The sequence below is a fragment of the Artemia franciscana genome, unplaced genomic scaffold, assembly GCF_032884065.1.
Source record: "Artemia franciscana unplaced genomic scaffold, ASM3288406v1 PGA_scaffold_131, whole genome shotgun sequence".
Taxonomy (NCBI): Eukaryota; Metazoa; Arthropoda; class Branchiopoda; order Anostraca; family Artemiidae; genus Artemia; species Artemia franciscana.
The window spans coordinates 604,611-626,246 of record NW_027062626.1 but is presented as its reverse complement, the minus strand read 5'-3'; the positions used below and the strand labels follow the sequence as shown (position 1 = coordinate 626,246).

The following is a 21,636-nucleotide window of genomic DNA, read 5'->3' as shown; positions in this document are numbered from 1 at the left end:
TTGCCATCACGCTTCTTCCATGGTTAATCTGCTCTGCCTGAGCTGGATCCATGGCATCCGCCTCTTTGTTTGTGACACCTTGCTTTTGGTGTTGGAGACTCCACTGTAGGGGGGTCTGCAGTCTCTTGGGAATCAGCTAAGGGATCAGGAACATTCTTTTTATGGCGAGATGCTCGAAGTTTCAACTTGGCAACTAGCACCATCATGCAGGTCAGTCACCATTTGGTCTTGTCTTGATTTGATGTGTATTCTGTTGTGGCAGAACGTCCCTCCTTCTTCAAGACGCACATAGTATGAACGAGGGCTGTCGCCAGTCTTGCAAACTGTTGCCTTCTTCCAGGCTCCCTGGTCAGTCAACTGGACCCACACTTTCTGACCCGTTTTCAGTGGTTCCATATTCCTTGCATGCTGATTATAGTGTTTGCTTTATGCCTCTTGGGCCTTCTCCCTCTGTTGTCTGAATCAGTCGAATTGGAAGGCTCCTGGTTGCAAAGTTCGTGTGATGCTGGGTAGGAGTGATCTCAGTTGGCGTCCCACCATTATTTGAGCTGGGGCAAATCCATCAATGGGTGTGTTCTGATACTCCAATAGTGCCAGATACAGGTCACTCTTGCTCTCAGCGGCCTTCACAATGAGTCTTTTAGCTATTTGAACAGCTTTTTCACTTAAGCTGTTGGACTGAGGGTAGTTTGGGCTTGAGTGTATTATTCCCTTGTCAGTCATGAATTGCCCAAATTCCTTTGTGCTGAACTGGGGGCCATTGTCAGTTGTAAGTCACTTGGGAATCCCATATCAGACAAAGTGAGATTTCAGTTTGTTGATGACCTGCTGTGACATGGTGTTTGTCAGGCGATCAACCTCAAAGAACTGACTCATGTAATCAACAGTGACCATGTAATCCTGTCTGTTGAGCTGGAACAGGTCAGCAGCTACATGCTGGAATGGGTAGTCAGGTTTTTTTGTGCAGGATCATTGGCTCCTTCTGTTGGTTCATGGCAAACTTGGCACATACCTCGCACTGGTTGACCAGCCTCTCAATATCTTGAGTGATGCCTGGCCAGAATACAGATGTTCTTGCCCTCTCTTTGGTCTTTGCCACTCCTAGATGGGAAGAGTGTAATTAGCCTAATATGCCTGCTCTCATGCATCTTGGGATGACTATGTGCTCCCCTTTAACAACAAGGCCATCAAGTTCTGCCAACTCATGACAATAATTCCAGAAGTGCCCAAGTTTTCTGTCTAGGCTCTTTTTATTGTTTGGCCAACCCACGTGTATTGTTTCCAACAGGGAGTTCAGTGTTTCGTCTTTAGTTGTTTCTCTATGTGTTTGTGCTAGCCTTTGGCTTGCTATGGGTACAGTTTGAAGGACTGAGTGAACCAGAATTTCCATGTCCACCTGCGACTCAATGTCTGTACCCACAAGGTGCAGGCGGGATAGGGTGTCCACTACAGGGATAGTCTTTCCAGGTTTGTATCTAAGCTTGATATCATACGGCTGAATAGCCAACATCATTGGCTGCAGTCTTGGAGGTGCCCGTTGTATAGACTTCCCAAAGATTGACTCAAGAGGCTCGTGGTCTGTGGTCACGCATATCACTCTTCTGAACAGATACTGGTAAAATCTTTTGCAAGTAAAGGTTATTGCGAGCATCTCTTTTTCCATTTGGGAGTAATGCTGCTCTGTCTCACTTAGAGAGCGAGATGCAAAAGCAATGGTTGCTCTGTCTGTTGATAGCTGGGCACCCAAACCATGCTGGGAAGTATCTGTGATCACCTCTATCTCCTTGGCCTCTGGATCAAAGTAGGAGATTGCATTCTGAATCCCTCCCTTGGCCTCCTCGTGGCTTGTATTCCATTTGAACTTCTGCTGTTTGGACAGGTCTCTAAGGGGTTTGTTCAGCGTAGCCAGGTTGGAAATGTATCTAGACAAGCAATTTTACATTCCTAATAATGTCTGTAGTTCCTTCTGGTTTTGGGGTGCGGGCATGTTTTCTAACGCCTGGGTTTTCTCTGGGTCTGGGGCAATGCTGCTTGTTGTCAGTCTGTGTCCAAAGTGGCTGATGGAAGTAGTGTCAAAAACACATTTTTCTTTGTTGAACCGCACTCCCTTGTCTCTTGTGGCTTGGAGTACTGCCCTCAGCTTGTCGTCATGTTCAGCATCACTACAACCAATGCCTGCAATATCATCAATGATCAGCCCAATATCCAGTTGTGTAAAGATCTCCTCCATCTTTTGCTGGTATTTGTCCTGTGCTGAAATCATTCCAAATGGGTATCAGTTTCATTTATACCGGCCATACATGGTGTTGAATGTTGTCAACTCAGAGGATGGTTTGTCCAACACTATCAACTGATATCCATTTTGGGCATCCATCTTAAAGAACTTCTTTGCACCTTTGCACTTTGCTGCTACTTCATCAAATAAGGATATAGGGTAATGCGGTCTCTCAATTGCTATATTTAAATCAACAGGGTCCAAACAGATCCTGAGTGACCCATCTGCCTTTCTCACCAGAACCAAGGAATTCACCCACTGTGTTGGCTTGGTCACTTTTTCTATGACCCCCAAGTGACTCCAGTCTGTCTAACTCCTCTTTGAACTTAGCTTGTAGTGCAAAAGGAACCCGTTTTGGCGGTTGTATAGTAGGGATTGCACCCTCTTTCAAATATATTTTGCAGGTTCCAGGCAGTGTCCCTATGCCCTCAAAGACGTCACTGAATTCGTTTAAGAGTTTTTGGATGACTGGTCTGATTGGGGCTGGATTGCTGACACTGAGGACAAACTTGATCAGCTGAAGTCGTTCGCTGGACTGGCGGCTGAGGATGTGTGCTCTATCTGTGCAGACCACATGGAAGGTATGGGTCTGGGGGGTTTGGTTCTTGTACTGAACTTTTAGGTTGGCTGTCCCCAGTACTTTTAGCTGTTCTCTGGTGTAGCTGGTCAGCACATCAGCAGTAAGAAGCAGTGCTGGTTTTCTTGCCAATTTGTTGAAGTCTTTGAGTGGCAAAATATTGGCCTCGGCACCAGTGTCTATCTTGAACGCCAGTTCACTGTCATTTTCTGTCAGTTTTATCAGAGCATAAGGCTTTTCCACCTTTTCTTCTGTGGAAATGGACTCAGTCATAAATTCTCTCCCATCTTCCACTTTTCTTCTCGTTTCAAGTTCTTGTACTACTTTGCTCTTGCCCATTTTGGAAAAATGGTTCATCTTCCTGCATTTGCTGCACTGCTTCCCTTTTGCTGGGCACTTATGGCTTCTTGAGTATGGCCCACCACAGAAAAAGTATGCAGGGGAATTTTTCTGTCTTTGAACCACTTCCACCTCCTGCTTAATTGGAATCTGCGCCTGTTCGTTAAGCATGAGTGCTTGGGTCTCTTGCACAGTTTCTATAGCTCGACTGCACTCAATTGCTCTAGCCAAGGTAAGTGTGGCTCCCTCACTGAGAAGCCGCTCACGGATTCTTGCATTCTTGACTCCAAAGACCAGCCAATCTCAAACTAGCTGGTCTTCTAGGGTATCAAATTCACAATCCGTGGCAAGTACTTTCAATTGAGTGACATATGACTCAATGGTCTCTCCATCCGCTTGGTTTCTCTGATGAAAGATGTATCTGGCAAAGATGGGGTTTGCACTTGGCTGAATATAATTCTCGAACTTTGTCTAGATATACTTTTGGCTTGTTTGCCTCCGCGTCAGTTAAGGATCAAGTGGAGAACACATCCTGTCCTTTTTCTCCAGTCCAGATCAGTAAGTATGAGCATTTCACTGCATCTGATTTTCCACTTAGTGGACCAGAAAACATGAGCTCACAATGTCTCTTAAATTTTTTCCATTTCTGATTTTAGGTTGGGGCTTGACCAGTTGATTGATGGAGCTGGTGTACTTTCCATGTTGAACTTCTGACACCAAGCAATGATTTCGTTGATGTACTATTCAGTTAATACATATATTTGACCCAAGTACCTGTAACAAAAGCATAATAAGGCAACTGCAACCAAGCACACAAGCATTAGCATTAATATATAAGCAAAAGCAAACAATAAGTTCATTTCACTTCTATTCTATTCCTATACTCACTTTTATTCATTTTACTTATGTTACTTACTTTTAACTTATGTACTTATGTTTGTGTACTTATGTACTTGTTTTTATTCATTGTACTCATTTTTATTTGACAAGCCAGTTGGGAACATTGCTGTAGGCTTTGTTTATATATTGTACTTATGTGCTTATGTTTTTTTCATATACAATGTAGGCTAGCTGACAGAAAGCAACAAGTTTGACAGTTTTTTTTTATGTTGTGAGAGTTTGCTTGTTGATAAATAGTATTCTATTCAATCAATATGACTCTGTATAATCAGTTCATTCATTTTGACAAGAATGTGAACTTTATTGGTGTATGGCTTGATAATAAGTTAAATTAGATTGTTCATATTTCTTATAAGACAGATGCACTTGAAAAACAGCTTAATTTTATGTATGCTGTTGCTGGGCAAATGTGGGGTGCCAGCCAAGATGGACTTAAAAAACTATTTATGTTTATAACATATGGAAAGATTTTATATTGTCACCCTGTGTATTGCTCACCCAAAAAAAAAGAGTAAATTTCGAAAATAGAATCAATAGTGCACTGTAGTCTGATACTAATCACAGGTGCACTAAAAGTACACCCATTGCAACACTATTCAATGAGGTTAATATCCCTTCTTTTGAAGAAAGGCTCTTGAAACTTTCCTCTAATTACTTTATGAAAGCAAATACTAATCAAAATCACCATGTTATCAAGGAGCGTCTCACAAATTATACATTTTCCTGTGAAAATTTTAAGCCATCTAGTAGTTCAACCGTTGTCAAGTTTACTTCTTTGCTGGATTGTATTGGTGTTCCTGAAAATCGAATCTTTTCTTGCCAGAGTCAGATTTTCTTCCAATCTTTCTAATAACATAGATACTGCCATATATATAAATATTCCTGGCATGGATTGCCCTAAGAATAAGATGAACAGTCTAATCCTTTGTCGACTAACATTAGCTAAAATGGCAGAATTTTGTAATTGGAAAAAAATATTTGCTGATGGATCAAGTGTCAAAAGATGGAAAGGCATCCACGGTATTTTTTCTGAATGGATGGTTCATCAGTTGGGATCAGAGTCTCAGATGGAACTTCTTTTTTTCATGCTGAATCCCTTGCTTTCCAAAAAGCTCTGGACGATGTGCAGGAAGCTGGATCAAGTGCTTTTGTTATCTTCTCTGATTCTAAAAGTATTCTTTCTGGTCTGAAAAAGAAGCAAGAAAAAGTTATCCAATCATTGTTCATCTCACATAATGATTAAGGGAAACGAAATTGCTGACAGTATTGTAAAACAGGTTATTCACCATAGGAATTAATAACATAGGTTATTTACCTTGGAATTAATAAAACCCATATTGCAGCTAATAATGTATATGTTTTGTCTTTTGGAGGCCATTATATCCCACATTGACTTATCCACCCAAATATGACAATTGCAAACTCTATCTTCTGTCTTAGAGCTGGTCCTGAAGTGACCAGATCTTGTCAAGTATTGACTTACAGATAGTAAGTCATGCCCTTTTTATAGGCACGTAAATAGTGATAAAACAATTGATCCCATCTTCTCAGAGTACCCTCATTCACAATTGTGACAAATATTCAAACAGGAAAATTGAGTCATTGGGCCTGAACCCACCCCTCGTTTTAGTTTTCACGCATTTTAGTAAAGATAAAGAGATAGAAATGTTAGAGGCATTGGGAGTTTTTGTGTCTTCAACAAATATTTCCAATTGGCTGTAGTTTTATTGGTATTATTAGGTATGCTACTTTTTACCAGTCACAAGAGTGTGACGAGAAGAGAAGATGATTTGATTTGTATTATATTTTTTTTTTTCAATTTTGATTTATATAATGTGAATCTTTGGTAATTGTTTGATTTTGTTTGGTGATGCAGAGGACAAAAGCCAAGCGTATTTCTTCTACAATAACATCAACACAACATCATGCTATCAAAGTAGCACTATCAAATTAGTACGAGTTAGGCCCAACCCATCCTAGTAACTAGGCTGCTGCAAACAACTCATTAGAGCACCAAGCTGCCTGAAACACAGGAACCTCAGAACTACCCACACTTACTCAAAGTATGACTCCCTCTAATATTTTTTGGCTTTGCCTATTCCATGCTAGCATATACTGCTTTTTATTTTGCTCTAGGTACAAGGCCAAAAAGCATGATTTTTGGCAACCTAACATCCTTTGTCTTTAAGCTCTGACTACTCATAATCTGTCCTTCTTTATTCTTAAAGAGTGGGACCTAAATAAAATTTAGCTGGAATTTGATAACATCTTTGTAAAGTTTTTATATTCTCTAGCACAGGCATTCTATACACCAGATATTTGGTATATTAAAATCTGGAATTTTCTTTTGAAATTTCCTTACTATTTGATTTCCATATATGTGGTCTATGAGGAGTTTAATCACTTTAAGTTCTGAATTCAGTACTCTTATAATATTTTTCAATTCTAGATGTTTATAAACAACAAGTTTGTCAATCCAGTTAGTGGTAAGCTTTTCTTCAAGTTAATCCAAGCACTGGAAACAAAATTTGCATTTGTATTCTGAATCAGTACTTTTATAATATTTTTCAATTCTAGATATTTATAAACAACAAATTTGTCAATTCAGTAAGTGGTAAGGTTTTCTCAGTAGTTAATCCAAGTACTGGAAACAAAATTTGTGATGTCCAAGAAGGTGATGGCCATGACATTGATGTTGCAGTTAAGGCAGCAAAAAATGCTTTCAAATTTGGGTCGTTATGGAGAACCATGGATGCATCCAGTAGAGGAAAGCTTATGCATAAGGTAACAAATCAGAATTTATTTTTACTTTGGATCAGTTGACACTGATCACTAAAAAAAGATGAAGTTTCAAGTCCTTAGAAAAGGAGGCCTACTTTGGTATTATTGATTTCTAGGACATACTTAACTCTTGTATAATTTTGCTCCCTGAACACCATTGCAATATGCCTAAACAGTCAACAACACTATTTAACTTAAGTGAAGTTGTACATAAATCCAACTCCTGGGGTTATTGGGGCAGGTGGTTTGGCTTTCTTTCGCTTTGAAGCTCAGGCTAAAACTTCAACCTGTTTATGTATTTTTTAAGGTTTAATGTGCTAATATATTTTATCTAACCTGAAGTCTAGGCAGTGGACTAGGCTTTGCCTACAAGGAACTCCTTGGTAAGGTAATCCCAAAAGACCTTTATATAGAATGTAAGATGATTTTTTTGGTGGGGGAGGGGAGTCTTACCCCCTACTTTCTTTCGTAAAGTCTTGTGATGCCCTACTTAAGTATAGCTGGAACCACTAATTCTGCAAGATATCAGGGGTACCCAAAAGAAGCCAAACTATTTTTGTACTAAGTTATTTATTTAATTTAACTACATAAACACTTACCTCCTTCTAAGTGCTGTTCATTGCTGTTAATACTCTTGTCCTTTCTCTTAATCTTCTTTTCAAAACATACCTGAAATGGGAACATTGCCATGGTAAAAAACCAGTCCCAGAGCTGTGCCAAATCCAGCAATTTTTGCAACAAACTGTTGTGTAGTTGTCTCAAGATTACCTCGCAAAATGCCTGGTTAACTGTCTGACTCAGTGGAGTTAATTCTGAATGGACATGTGCTCTCACATAAAAAAAAAAAAAATGTTATTGTCTTAATGTTTGACATTGCTTAATGAGCTTTTTAGGACAAGACAATTTAGAGCCTTCTTTTGACTTGATTGTTGCTTAGTTTAAGGATTATATCCATAACACCATGATTCATCACCTGCAACAGCCTTGGAAAAAAAGTTTCAATTATTTTTGAACTCTGCCTTCAAAGCATGCCATGATCGAACACAGAACTATGTTTTTGCTGTGCAGTCAATATTGAAGGAATAAAGCAGCAGTACCACTCGAAACACTTATAGCCTCCTCCATACCATCATCCCTGTAGGCTGTTTTTAGGATTTGGGTTTCTGCAGCTGTTTTCCCAAGCAGGAAACAAAACTTCAGGGTTGTAAGCTGTTCATGAAAATTAACCAATACAAAAAATAACATGCACACAAAATAACAATCGCATTGATTTTTACACAAACAGAAAATAGCCTTCTACAGTGAACACTGACTACAGGGGTACAATGACTAACAAAAAACAGCTCTACATGCTCCTAATTAATTTGGTTTATTTTGGGTACCCCCTGCATTATCCTACCAATCTTCAAGATGTTGCCCAAACAAAATGTATACGGTAAGCCTCATTTTCTTTATTTGTTTGTTTTATGTAATTTTAACTTTAATGTAATTTTTCAATTAAGCTTCACCCCCTTGAGCTCTTGGTTACAAAGTTGGTTGTTAGGGCTTGATTAAAAAAAAGAAAAAGGATAAATATCCTCCAGAGACATTGCTGGCGCATATGGCGTCGAATCGACGTTTCAGGTGCTGGGTGTTTTTTTTTACAGGGACAAGTAGCAAGCTTGTCGCTTGATTGGTAGTGCAAAAAATAAAGATTTTTTAAGACTTAAATTAAAAGTTTTTGCAGATGTAAGTTCTCTCCATTAAATACAGGACAAAAGATATAAGTAAAATGTGAGAAGAATTGCATTTGATAATTTATTAAAATCTTCTACTTGTTGAGTAGAACTTTTATGAATGAATACACAACCTGATTAGGACTTGATAAATTGTTTTAAGGGTTCTGTATCCATCCTTCCCTATTTTAAGGCTGGAAAGACTAATTTAAAATAGATCTATGTAGGTTTTGGTATGTTTTGACTTCTCCTTCTTTTAGTTATACTTAAATAACGTCTCTTGGTCTGTAAGCTTTGGTAAGGCAGTTTCCAGGTTTTGACCTGCGTTTTGAGGCATATTTGAATTTATTTTCAAAGTTAGGGTTAGGGCCTATTTTCAATCAAATTTTCAAGCCACACATTATAACTGACTCCCTCCCCCCCTGACTGTTGTGCTTGTGCGCAAGCATGGTAGTCTATACAAATACATGCAAATCTGGTGGATAAGGGGGAGGGGTGGAATGCATCTTGAGGGAGAGGGTTGGCATTGTCCTTACCTTCTCTTTCTTATGCATTTTTAAAATTTACAGTCAGTTTAAAAAATGTCACATAAGTGTTTTTTTAGATTGTCAAAACTGAGCTATTCAATTAGGTTGATGCCCTAATTTTGCCAATAGTAAAGCCATATGCCCGCAATGTATTACTATTATTATTTCCTAGGCTGTTTATTGTGAAGGGTTGCTTGTAGAAACTTTGACAGGGATGTAAGGCTCATTTGATTGGAAACTGAAAGTTTTAGTTCGCTTTTTAAGTATTTGAAGTAATTTGAGGGCAACTATTTCCAAAATTTTGCTTGTTTTCAATAGACCTGTAACTTCAGGACATATAGACTGGCCTGGTGGACCTGAATGAATACAAAAATATCTTGAAGACTGAAAGACTTTTTATTTAGTTTTTCTCTGTTTGAAAAAAAAGTCTTTATTGTTCTTGTGAATGTTTTATTGTCTTTGAGGTTTTCTTGTCTCTATCTACAAGCCCTGTACCTATGTATGACCCCTGAAAGTAGGCCGACATTTCATTTCCTCAGATCAGCAAAGACTTATGTAGATATGAATAGTTAAAGACAAGAGAACTTCAAAGACAAGACAATAAAAATATTCACAAAAACAATAAAGACTTTTTATTTAGTTTTTCTCTGTTAAAAAAAAAAAAATGTCCTGTCAATTTGTGATTCCTAAAGTAGGCTCAAGTATGTTTTATCTAATCAGCTTGGAATTTACTAGGCGTGTATACTGGGTCATACTAACCTATGACGATACAGAAATATTTTGAAAAAATTGGTTCTATTGATTTGTGAACCACTAGAACGGATCAAGAATTTTTTTTCCAATACGCGTGAAACTTTCAGGATAAGTGGTTCGGACTAACAAGACCTTTACGAGAATAATGCATTTTGGAAGGAAGATGTGATTTTATCAATTCTTAGCATGCAAATTTTGACTTCTTCTCAGGCTATGCTAGCACTTCCATTAAAATTTGACAATTAAGGGAACATCAATTAAGACAAAAAAAGGAGCAACAATTCCAGACATGTTAATTCGTCAAATCTTTTTTTTAAGACAACACAGCAGAATTCTTTACAAAATGACCTTGATTGATATGATATTGGCATTGATTTCAAGAAAAGACAATTGCACCAACATAATAACGTAGAGATTCCTTTAACAAAATGTTGAATTAAGATACTGTGCGTATTGAAAGGTGTCTATAGGATAGGGATCAGGGTTGCTTCAGCCCTGTAGAAGACCAAAAATTACCAGTATTTTCAATTGATTTTTAATAAATTTCACATCAAACACAAAACGCATAAAAACGAAATAAATGATCAATTCAAACAAAGAGATACAGATACTGCTGCACATGAATAAATAAATCCTAAGACGAATAGAAATTAAAATGAATAACCGACTCAACCTTAAAACGAACTAAAGTTACCACAAACAGAAGTAGAGCTACTACCCTCTGAAAACTTTTTACAGGCTATCGTGTCATTTGTGGCTTACTCCAAATTGTTTGTATTTCGAGCAGTCTGTTTTTTATTTTTCAGAACGCCGTCACCGATAACACAACAACAAAATAATGCCACAAGGCCAATCAAGGTTTAAAAATAGGAGCAAAGTCCCCCCTCTTAACCCTCTATATTACTGAAGTATCATTTGTTTTTTATTTGTCAGAGCACAGCAAAATGATAAAGGTGGCTTGAAAGAACTATTGAAAATAAACTTATTGTTTACTATGTAATGGTTGTGGCTTCTCGGAATAATAGCGATCTTACATTTTGAAATTTCAATTTCTAAAAGAGAGAATATTAAAAATACATTTTGATTTCAGTAAAGCGCAAATATAGCCTTCAGAAGGCTTAGAGGGTAGTAGCTCTGATCCTGTTTGTTAGGTTTGACTTGGTTCTTCATTTTAATTTCTTTTTGTTCTAGGAATCACTTAATACCAATAGTCCTAGATCATAAAGGGAATGGTCCAGTGACCATATTAAACCAATGGTTCTAGAAGATTGGGAAAGGGCTCATTCTAATGGAAATCAATAGTTTTAGTGGTAATAACGATTGGAGGGCAACTAGCCCTCTTCCCACCACTATTTTTTCAAAAAAACATACGATCAACATTTTGAGATTTCTATTTGATTCAGCATAGTTGAAAGATTCAATAACTATGCTTTTGGGGATGAAAGTGACCCCCAATAGTCCCTGGAGAAAGGGCTTTAAGCTACGAAATTTATCTATTGCTTACATATAGTATTTGTTATTGGGAAATATTTTTTCTTTTAGGGGGAGGGGGTGTTCTGCGTGAATGAAAGTTTCTGGGGGGTATTTTACACGGATGGAAGGGGAAGAAGATTCCCTGGCAAGATTTAGGAATTGACTAGAAACTATATAAAAACAAGTTTTTTTTTAACTGAAAGCAAGAACCAACTTTAGAACTTGAAACAAACGGAAAATATTCTATGTATGAGGGGGCTGCCCCTTCCTCAACATCGCTCTTTACAATGAAGTCATTAAGTTCTTTGAAAATGCTTCTCATTCAGATTCAACAGTCCTTGTGCTTGAGCATTCTTTCTTAAAGAACTGTGACAAAAATCAACTTTAACGTAAAGAGCAAGGGCTGAGAAAGGGAAAGACTCCCCTGTAAGTTTCAATGTTGCTCCTTACTTTCAGTTGCAAAAACAAACAAGTTTTTTGACATATTTAATAGCGCTAAAGCTACACATATAAAGTTAGTAGTACTTGTAGCAGTACAGCAAAGTTGAGACTCTCCTTAGGAATTTAAGGATCGAAGTCAAGTATGTTCTGTGGTAACTTCGTGATAGATCCGTAGATATGAAGTCTTGTAGTCTATTGTTCGTTTTAAGCATTAAAAAACAAACAAAAACTGCAGAAAAGTGTTGATCTACATGACCAAAAACAATGGGATGCCAGTCACTTTGATGTTTTGAAGAACCTGATAAAAATCTATCAGTTTCCAGTTGCTTTATTGAGAAAAAAATAGCTCATGCTTTTTATTTTCTCCGTGTATCATATTGCGCTAATTTTTATACATATAGATTACAAAAAAAACATTGCTTTTTTCAAATTTGAACCTTGTCAAGAGCAAGATATGAGCAGCAATTCAGGTTGCCGTGCTTATTCGACGAATAGTCAGAAATAAGGGTAATTAGTCTGAAGATAAGCTATAAAAATAACTTGGTTGAATTGATTTTGTAGAAACAAAATTTATCACTTGATAATATGTCTGTAAATAAATTATCCAGTTTCTGTAGTTTATCCCTGTTTTGGGACAATGTCTCGTTTTAGGAATATTGTCAGAAGTAATCCTCCTGTGATATAATCCCTTCCTTTAAAAAATTTCTGCCACTTTCTATGATATTACTGGCTAATTCTGGATAATGTCTCCTATAGAACTCGTCTTAATCCACTGAGGCTATAACAGTTGTGCCGTCTTTGCTAAGATGGGATGGTCTTCTGTTTTCAATATGGAAATTTGTATACCTCCATTTACGAGACCATTGATTATGGGAAATTGATTGGCTTTCTCAGAGTTTGCATGCTCCTGTTTTTTGTTCTTTTTTGGACCAAAATTGATGTTCTGCATTACAAAATGTTAGACAACGGCGCTTTGCTGTAGTTTGAGCTATCGTGTTACCTAAAGAGGCATCTATGTATTAAGTTTCTGTTCAAATGAACCCTTTCCTGGCGTTCCGAAACAACTGGTTTGATGCAATCATCTATGGGGGAATAAAAGGAGACATAACAGTATTACTGATGCGAAAATGTAATAATCATTCATTTTCAAAATTGGGGACTGTAAACCTTCTTTTAATCGTTTTCAACAAATACTATTTTATCTGGATACGTTTTATTCCCATTGGACTTTTTTTCTGTAGGGTTTTAGGTTTTTTGAAATTCTTAAATATTTGTTACATATATACTAATTCAATTGAATCTATATAAAAGGTAGTATTTTCAAAATAGTGTTACATGGGAAATATTTGTCACCAGAGTTTCTATATAACATTTTTTTATATTTTGGCTACTATGGGCCATATTTTGTTCTTTTCTGCTGCAACTGTGGTTGTCGTCTTCTTTATCTATTTTATTTTCTTTTTAGCTTGCAGATTTAATTGTCCGAGACAAAGACTACATGGCTCAATTGGAAACGCTGAATAATGGGAAACCCCTTTCAGATTCATATGGGGATATAGACGCATCAGTGGATTGCTTACGATATTATGCAGGATGGACTGACAAAATTCATGGATCGGTCATTCCCATTGGTAATACTACTACTACTACTAATAATTTACTGCAGCACCAAGCCGCCTGAGGTCAACACAGCTACGCACGCTCCTCCTCCAACCTAATCTATCCAAGGCCTGCTCAAACTTTTCTTTTATAATATTGCTGCTGTTGACTTCCAGACTGTAATTCCTTCTTGCCTTATGATATGGTTTCTGCTCTTTTTATTTTTTTTATGGCATAATTTAAGTTAATCTAATGCTGGTCTTGACGATTATGTTTTAAATTTAAATAGAAGAAACAAAATTAGTATTCCAATTTTTGCGTAAAATCATATAATGGAATGCCAATACCGGAACAAAAGACTCTTCAAAGCATACCTTATTATAGGCAGAAAAACTTAAAAATTAAGTGCATACATAAGAATTAAGAGAGGCAGTATATAGGAAGCGAAAAAATTAATGAAAACTCGTAGAAAACTGCTTTTCTGGAAATGACTTTCAGATTTGTTAGAATGTTAAAAGAATTGGGAAAAGAATTCTAAAGGGCTAGTATATATATACTCGCGATTTTTGGGCTACAGCAAAAGAGCACTTGTAACTACAAAGATGATTGCATTAAAATATGTCTTGAAATAAAAATGGATTTCAGTTTAGCTGTATGGACTTCTGTTTCTTTGAGTCGTGCTTTGTACCCTAGGTAACTTGAACCTTAATATATAAATAAATTCTCAATTTGAGAAATTTTAATATTTTTGAGATCCAATTTTATTTATTTTTTTCGCTTGTTTGGCTGTTAACTCTTTTCTATTTTTTTGTTACTACAAAAGCCCTTTCACTACTAAATACACTGTCTCGTGATTCATTCTAAGTGAATTTCAGATGGTCCATATATGTCTATGACAAGGAAAGAACCAGTGGGCGTTGTTGGACAAATTATTCCTTGGAATTATCCAATCATGATGCTAGCCTGGAAGTGGGGTCCAGCACTAGCTGCAGGTTGTACAATTGTTCTGAAACCAGCTGAAAGTACCCCATTGACGGCTTTATACATGGCAGCCCTTACAAAGGAGGTATTTTTAAACTGATTTTTCTTATGTTGACTAGTCACGGTTGTGGCCTTTCTGCCAGGTATATGCTAAATTTATCTAAATTTAGTTTCTTAAAAAAATTAGTGATAGGCCTTGCTGACTGTATATCCTATGATGTGCATAAAATTCAATTATATTCTGCATCATTGTGGGGAGATACCTGTTATTTTTGGACTGTTATTATTGTGGGCATTGTGATGTTAATATGTCATTTTGGTCATTTTTGAGTGTTTGTGTTTTGTATGGTGTGCACTCTTGTTTTAATATTCCCACTTCCGCAACAGCGAGCGACAATCATTTTTGTAATGTTGCCGCATTTTATAGTTTCGCAATATTTGCAGCCATTACTAATGGTGTTTTATGTCAGTTTGTCAGTTTTTCATGGGTTGCACTGAGAGTAAAACCAAAGAAAAACAAGTCAGATTGCATTCGTTGTGTAATCTTGGATGTTAGAAGAGATTTTCAAGGATTAAAGGCTGAACAAAGCAAATTACTTAGAATAAACACTATGGAGGTCAACAGCACTCAAGTTTAAGATTTAATTTTAAAAAAAATTATCGTTGGGTTTTAAGTAATTTGATTGTAAAAACTATTAAGAAGAAGAAAGTGACTAAGTAAATAAGTCTTATTAATTCTAAAGTCTTTATTGATTCTAAGACTGTTATAGATTCTAGTCATATTGGGAAAGGTAAGCATATATTTGAAAACTGAATGATGGTTTCTTCATATGAAAGTGTCGAAGCCTACAAAGTTCAACGCAATAAACAGGATGAGGATCTTTGAGGGGCAAAATAGATATATTTCACAAGTAAGTTTGAGGAAGCAAAGGGGATATCGTTGAGTAGTAGTGTTCAGGTTGTTTTCCTACGGTGGAAGCTAAGTACAAAAAAGTGTATTCACAGACCTCAAGGGGAGGAGGGAACTTCATGGAAGGGAGTAAAGAGTAAAGCTCTGAACATGCTAGGGTGGAAGGTGAGCGTTGCAGCTGTGCTGGCCTCACACTGTGCGCTGGTGCTAAAGTGATCTGTCGGTAGCGTCAGTAATACTAGAGTAAGATGTTACATTTTGACTGGCAGCGACGGGCATAACCTTTTTCTAGAGAAGACAGAACAGTCACTGTTTATCATAAGTCTCCCTCTAAGCATTTATTATTGAATCTATTTTGTTTCCTCTACACCGAGGAGTACCATTTAATCAACCTTGCAGAGGTAAAACTAACCAGTTTCAATTTTAACAGTAATGGAGATTTTAGCTCCAAAGCGCTTAACTAGCTCTTAACTTCATATGGTAACAGGTACTATTTTCTAAAAATGATGACGATTACAAATAGATCTGAGCTTAGGTTAAAGGGTCAAGAATATAAGCAAATTTATGGATTAGTTAGGGACTGTTATTTTTTTTATATACTTTTTTATAATAATTTTTATACGATCGTGGTCAAATTGGCGTCTGGAAGGTCTAGTTTCAGAGTTTGAAGCAGCAAGATATCTTTGGTCTTTGCTTTTACGTCAGAAAAGTCATTAATGACACCGGACGGCCTTAGATACGTTGTTTTTGTCAATGTAATCCGTACCTACATAACTTAAAACGACTATCGTATTAATGTAACTCCCCTATAATTACAAACGTAAACTTAAATTATTCGTGTGTATGTCGAAAAGAAATGAATCACTACTTATTAAAAAAAAGTCGTAAAAAATGTAAATACTCACTTTTTGATACAGGGACTTAAATGTCATTGATGCTCAATCACTAACACCTATCACATTAACTTCACCACAAATAGTATCAATCAAGTCACGAATAACCGTCTTAAATCACAAATAACTCAATCATAAATCACCTTCTGGCTAATTGCTGATGGTCGTAAGGTTTTAAAAGGAACAAAAGTTTGTTTAATCTGTCCAAGAAGAATACAACTAATAAGGCTGAATTACCAAACAACAAGGTATCCCCCCTCCAAAAAAGTCAGTATTTATTCAAGAAAACTTTCAGTATCCTCCTCTTCTCTGTATCTTAAGGTGGTTTATTAATTCGAATCCTTTTTAGGCTGGATTTCCAGACGGTGTTATCAACGTTGTTCCTGGATTTGGGCCAACTGCAGGTGCCTCTTTGGCATCTCATATGGATGTAAATAAAGTGGCATTTACAGGATCTACAGCTGTAAGAGAAATTAAGTTTTTAGTTTTACTCTTATATAGTTTTTGGCAAATATTATTTGTGTATAGATGCTTTTTGAGTGCTTCAGTGTTCAAGTATCTGATTAACAGATTGTAGTAAAGACTACACCGAACCAGGTTGTAGCTGAACCAAACGATTTGTTTCAGGTATACCGAATAAAGTGCTTTTATATATTTTCAAAATAGCAATATCTTAACATAACTGAAAGTAAATATGTGTTTTTCCGTATTCATAATGTTTAGTCCTGGGTACTTCGAAAAAAATCTGGAAGATTTCTCCAAAGGAATCGTCTGAGAATAATCTTTAATACTCTTATGGCTGGCCTAATTTAAAATGATAATCTCTATGAAAAAATAGTTCAATCAAACTATAATGAAAGGAAAGTCAAGATGGCTAGACCATATTTAATGGAGGAAGGCTGAATTTGCCAAAAATCGGGGATTTTGGCCATTCATATAGAGCCAAATGAAAAGCAAGTCGTCCCTAGACGAGATGGGTAGAGGTCACAAGATTGGGGCGAAAAAGGAGCGAATGGAGCTATGTTGACCTCAGGTGGCTTGGTACTACACTCATTAGTGAGTAGTAGCATTAATGGTTCAAGGGGGCTAAGACATTTGATCAGCAACTGGCAAACTGTTCTGTGATTTTGTCATATAGCGAACCAAACTCTGGACTTTCTTTAGATTTCGTTCCCTGCTTTTACCAAGAGCTCGTCCTATATCTAGTCAGATCCAATTTGTTTTCCACATGTTCATTTTAAGAAGAAGAAACTTTTGACTGAAGAAACTAAAAGTCTTGCAAATGTGCGGTAGAGTGAGCTGCAGTGTTAAACTTTAGCACTGAATCTTCTAATAATCATAAGCTGAAATATTTGCGTAAATTTTTGAACTATTTCTAGAATATATTTTAGAAAAAAATTAGCAATGTATTAAAATAATGGGCTTAGGTCTTATTCAGGTCTCAATGTTGTTTATTGATCTTTTAAACTGTTATCGATCACATAGGCTTCAACTCTAGTTGCTTAAACTTGGTACCCTTGGTCTACTTTAATGCTATACACGGGACTAATCTGGACATAAATCGGGACATAAGCAGAAATATTTGCATACATTTTTGAACTATTTCTAGAATATATTTTAGAAAAAATTAGCAATGTATTAAAATAACGGGCTTAGGTCTTATTCATGTCTCAATGTTGTTTATTGATCTTTTAAACTGTTACCGATCACATAGGCTTCAACTCTACTTGCTTAGACTTGGTACCCTTGGTCTACTTTAATGCTATGTACGGGATACAATTGTAGTTGCTTTTTATATGGTTCTTCCTTTAAGAGAATTGTTCAAAACTTCTTAGTGAAATTGAATAATGTTAGCACTGCTGACCGTATAAACATTACTATTTGGGACATGTATTAAGAGCTGACGTTTTCTTCAGTTTGTGGGAATCTGTCGTAGTTGTAGTAACATAATTGAGTTGTCAACACTATGAAATTTATAGATTAGGGGATTGAAATAAATAGTATTCAACCACAAAATATTAGTTTTCATTGTTTTATTTATGTTACAGGACTGCTATTCCCTAAAATATCTCAAATTTTAGCTGTAGCCTATATAACGGGATTGCCAGTTAAATTCATATCATTTATTACTTTTTTTTATCCTTGTTTCTATCTACCTCTATTTACCGAATTCTTTTTCACACATTTTCTCGTTGCTTCCTATTTGTTTCTTCGTTCCTTTTTTCACGTTTGTGCGTACCTAGTGCTAGTAAGATCCATTGGTGTTGTGTTTTTTTTATGTTTTAATGCTTGTTGAGTCATCCGCTTTTCGTAATTTAGTTTAAAAAGTAGTTGCTTACTTTCCTAAAGTTCCCTTCTTCGAATTTTTGGTAAATTCAATTTGTATAAATCTCCCCATTTTGATTTTACGCTTCGTAAATTTAAATTAAGACCTTAAAAGACAATAAAAAAAAATATTTAGGACGTATATCTGTTTCATGCTTCTGAGTTTCTTTTCTCTATATTTCTCGTCTGTAAATCTCGCCTATTAAGGCTAATTGTATCTCAGTTGTGATATTCAAAGGAAAAGGGTAGAAATAAGTGAGGAAGGTAAGCTTTAGAAATAAGCTGTTATCCGAAAAAAAATTGATCTTTTGAAAAGATAAGAGTTATCTGTTTTTACATGTTTAAAGTAAGCTCAATACGCTAAACGCTTTTTAATCTCTTGGTACGAGAAAATAGCGGCGGAGGAAAAAAACAACATATCTTTATTGGTAAAACATTTGTTAGCAGCCTTTGCTTGTGTCTTCTAACTGTGTCAGAATTTGTTATTTGATAAGTAGGATCTCTTATTCTCACCATTTCTCTCTTCAGTGAGATCCTCAGCCCTCCCTGCTTCATTTTTAATTAAGAGTTTAAGGGAGAGACAACTGATCCTGTAATCAGTTGATAAAAGATCGGTTTACAGGGTTCTTACAGAATTCTGTTTGTTTCAGGTTGGAAAATCTATTATGAAATGTGCTGCTGAATCAAATCTGAAGAGAGTTTCTCTTGAGCTCGGAGGCAAATCACCACTTGTTGTTTTTGCCGACATGGACAGTGAGTTTTTCTATCCATTTTTCTGTTTGTTTAATTCCTTTTTTTGTGTTTTCCTCAAATACTATCTGGGTAGCATATCGTCGTTCATATCTGAAGATGCTGTTGCTTGTCTTTGGTTAAAAATGGTTTTTCAAATACTGAGTTTAGTGACCAATTATAGAAAGGTTAAAGGCGGATGAAATCTTACCTGACTCAAGCAATGAAGGATATAACTTGTATCCATCCAAGGCTTTGGAGTAGGTTGTAAGTTATGCCGACTTCGACTCCAGACATTTTCAATATACTTACTCCAACTATGATCCCAACTCCTGAAACTTTAAACATAACTGCTTCGAATCTGTAATACTTCCAATTTTGTAGAGACCCCTTTTCCTCCCTTTCCGTAAAATGGACATAGGTATGTCAAATTCTTTTCTAAATATTATTTTTATAACCCTATCAATAGCTAATGTTTATCTTATAAATTTTGTGTTTTGCATTGCCAGAATTGCTGTAGATTGCAATAGAGGCATCTCTGTCATTCTAGTAAGCATTTTTCAATTTTTGTGCATTTTATATATAGTGTATTTGTAAGTATTACATGTATATTTTTAAATAGTGATATAAGCAATTGAATAAATTGTTTCTGTAATAGTACTTTAGCACTGTGGTACAAAAAATCTTATTCATTGTAATTAGCCTACAATATTAATCTTGTTTATTATTGCCACTTTTTAGTAGTATTACTCGAATACTCCTGTATTCGGGAACTTGTTCCGTCACCTTAGTAATAGAAGCTCATAAATTCTTAGATTATTTCGCTCATAAATTCTATTTCCCAAATTTATTTTCCCAAATCAAACAGTTCGTGGTAACGAACTGTAGTAAGGAGCGATCCGGCTCAATAGTAACCAAAACTCTAAAAAATTGAATTTTGATATCAATAGCTACATCAAAAGAATCGCATTTTAATGCTGATTTTAAATATATAAGTTTCATCAAGTTTAGTCTTAGCCATCAAAAGTTACGAGCCTGAGAAAATTTGCCTTATTTAGGAAAATAGGGGGAAACACCCCCTAAAAGTCGTAGGATCTTAACGAAAATGACACCATCAGATTCAGCGTATCAGAGAACCCTACTGTAGAAGTTTCAAGCTCCTATCTACAAAAATGTGGAATTTTGCATTTTTTGCCCGAAGACAAATCACGGGTGCGTGTTTATTTGTTTGTTTTTTTTTTTTTTTTTTTTTTTTTTTTTTCCCAGGGGTCATCGTATCGACCAAGTGGTCCTAGAATGTCGCAAAAGGGCTCATTCTAACGGAAATGAAAAGTTCTTGTGCCCTTTTTAAGTGACCAAAAAAATTGGAGGGCATCTAGGCCCCCTCTCACGCTCATTTTTTTCCCAAAGTCAACGGATCAAAATTTCGAGATAGCCATTTTGTTTAGCATAGTCGAAAATCATAATAACTATGTTTTTGGGGATGACTTGCTCCCCCACAGCCCCTGGGGGAGGGGTTGCAAGTTACAAACTTCAACCAGTGTTTACATATAATAATGGTTATTGGAAAGTGTACAGACGTTTTCAGGGGGATTTTTTTGGTTTTGGGGGTAGGGTTGAGGGAGGGGCTATGTGGGAGGATCTTTCCTTGGAGAAATATGCCATGGGGGAAAAAAATTCAATGAAAAGGGCGCAGGACGAATCTGGTCACGTTAGAGAAAAACGTAAAATTAAGAGCTTAATATACAATGCTGGGTGTTCGGAGCCTCTCTATTATGGAGTATAATTTGAAAATAACACAACTATACGAGCGATAAAACATATATACCACAACCATAACTCAACTAGCGAAAGAACTGCTAAGAGATAACACAACTATAAAGCGAAAACAGGTGAAAACTAACGGGAAAATAAACGAACTAAGAGGTGGAAGGGGCCCAGAGAAAAAATATAATCTTTTTTCAATTTTGAGCCTAACTTCCGCAAAGGAGTAATAATGTCAGAAGCCCCGAAATACCGAATTATTTTCTTTTCAAACAGTTCGTGGTAAGGAACTGTAGTAAGGGGTGACCCGGCTCAATAGTAAACGAAACTCTAAAAAACGGAATTTTGATGCTAAAAGATACATCAAAAGATTCGAATTTTTACACTGATTCTAAATATTAAGTTTCAATTAATTTAGTCTTTGTCATCAAAAGTTACGAGCCTGAGAAAATTTGCCCTATTTTGGAAAAAAGGGGGAAACATCCATTAAAAGTCACAGAATCTTAACGAAAATCACACTATCGCATTCGGTATATCAGAGAACTCTATAGCAAAAATTTCAAGCTCCTATCTAAAAAGTGTAGAATTTTGTATTTTTTGCCAGAAGACAAATCACGGGTGCGTGTTTATTTATTTGTTTGTTTTTTTCCCAGG

General features: G+C 36.2%; 1 protein-coding gene across 1 annotated transcript in view; it reads left to right on the top strand.

Moving 5' to 3' along the window:
* Positions 1-21,636, top strand: part of LOC136041305 (aldehyde dehydrogenase, mitochondrial-like) — a 41,444-nt gene that overhangs the window by 5,151 nt on the left and 14,657 nt on the right. Inside the window, exons 2-6 of the mRNA XM_065725928.1 lie at positions 6,669-6,875; positions 13,247-13,412; positions 14,256-14,446; positions 16,514-16,627; positions 19,140-19,242. Coding sequence (XP_065582000.1) covers positions 6,669-6,875; positions 13,247-13,412; positions 14,256-14,446; positions 16,514-16,627; positions 19,140-19,242 — 781 coding nt within the window. The remainder of the gene's footprint in view (positions 1-6,668; positions 6,876-13,246; positions 13,413-14,255; positions 14,447-16,513; positions 16,628-19,139; positions 19,243-21,636) is intronic.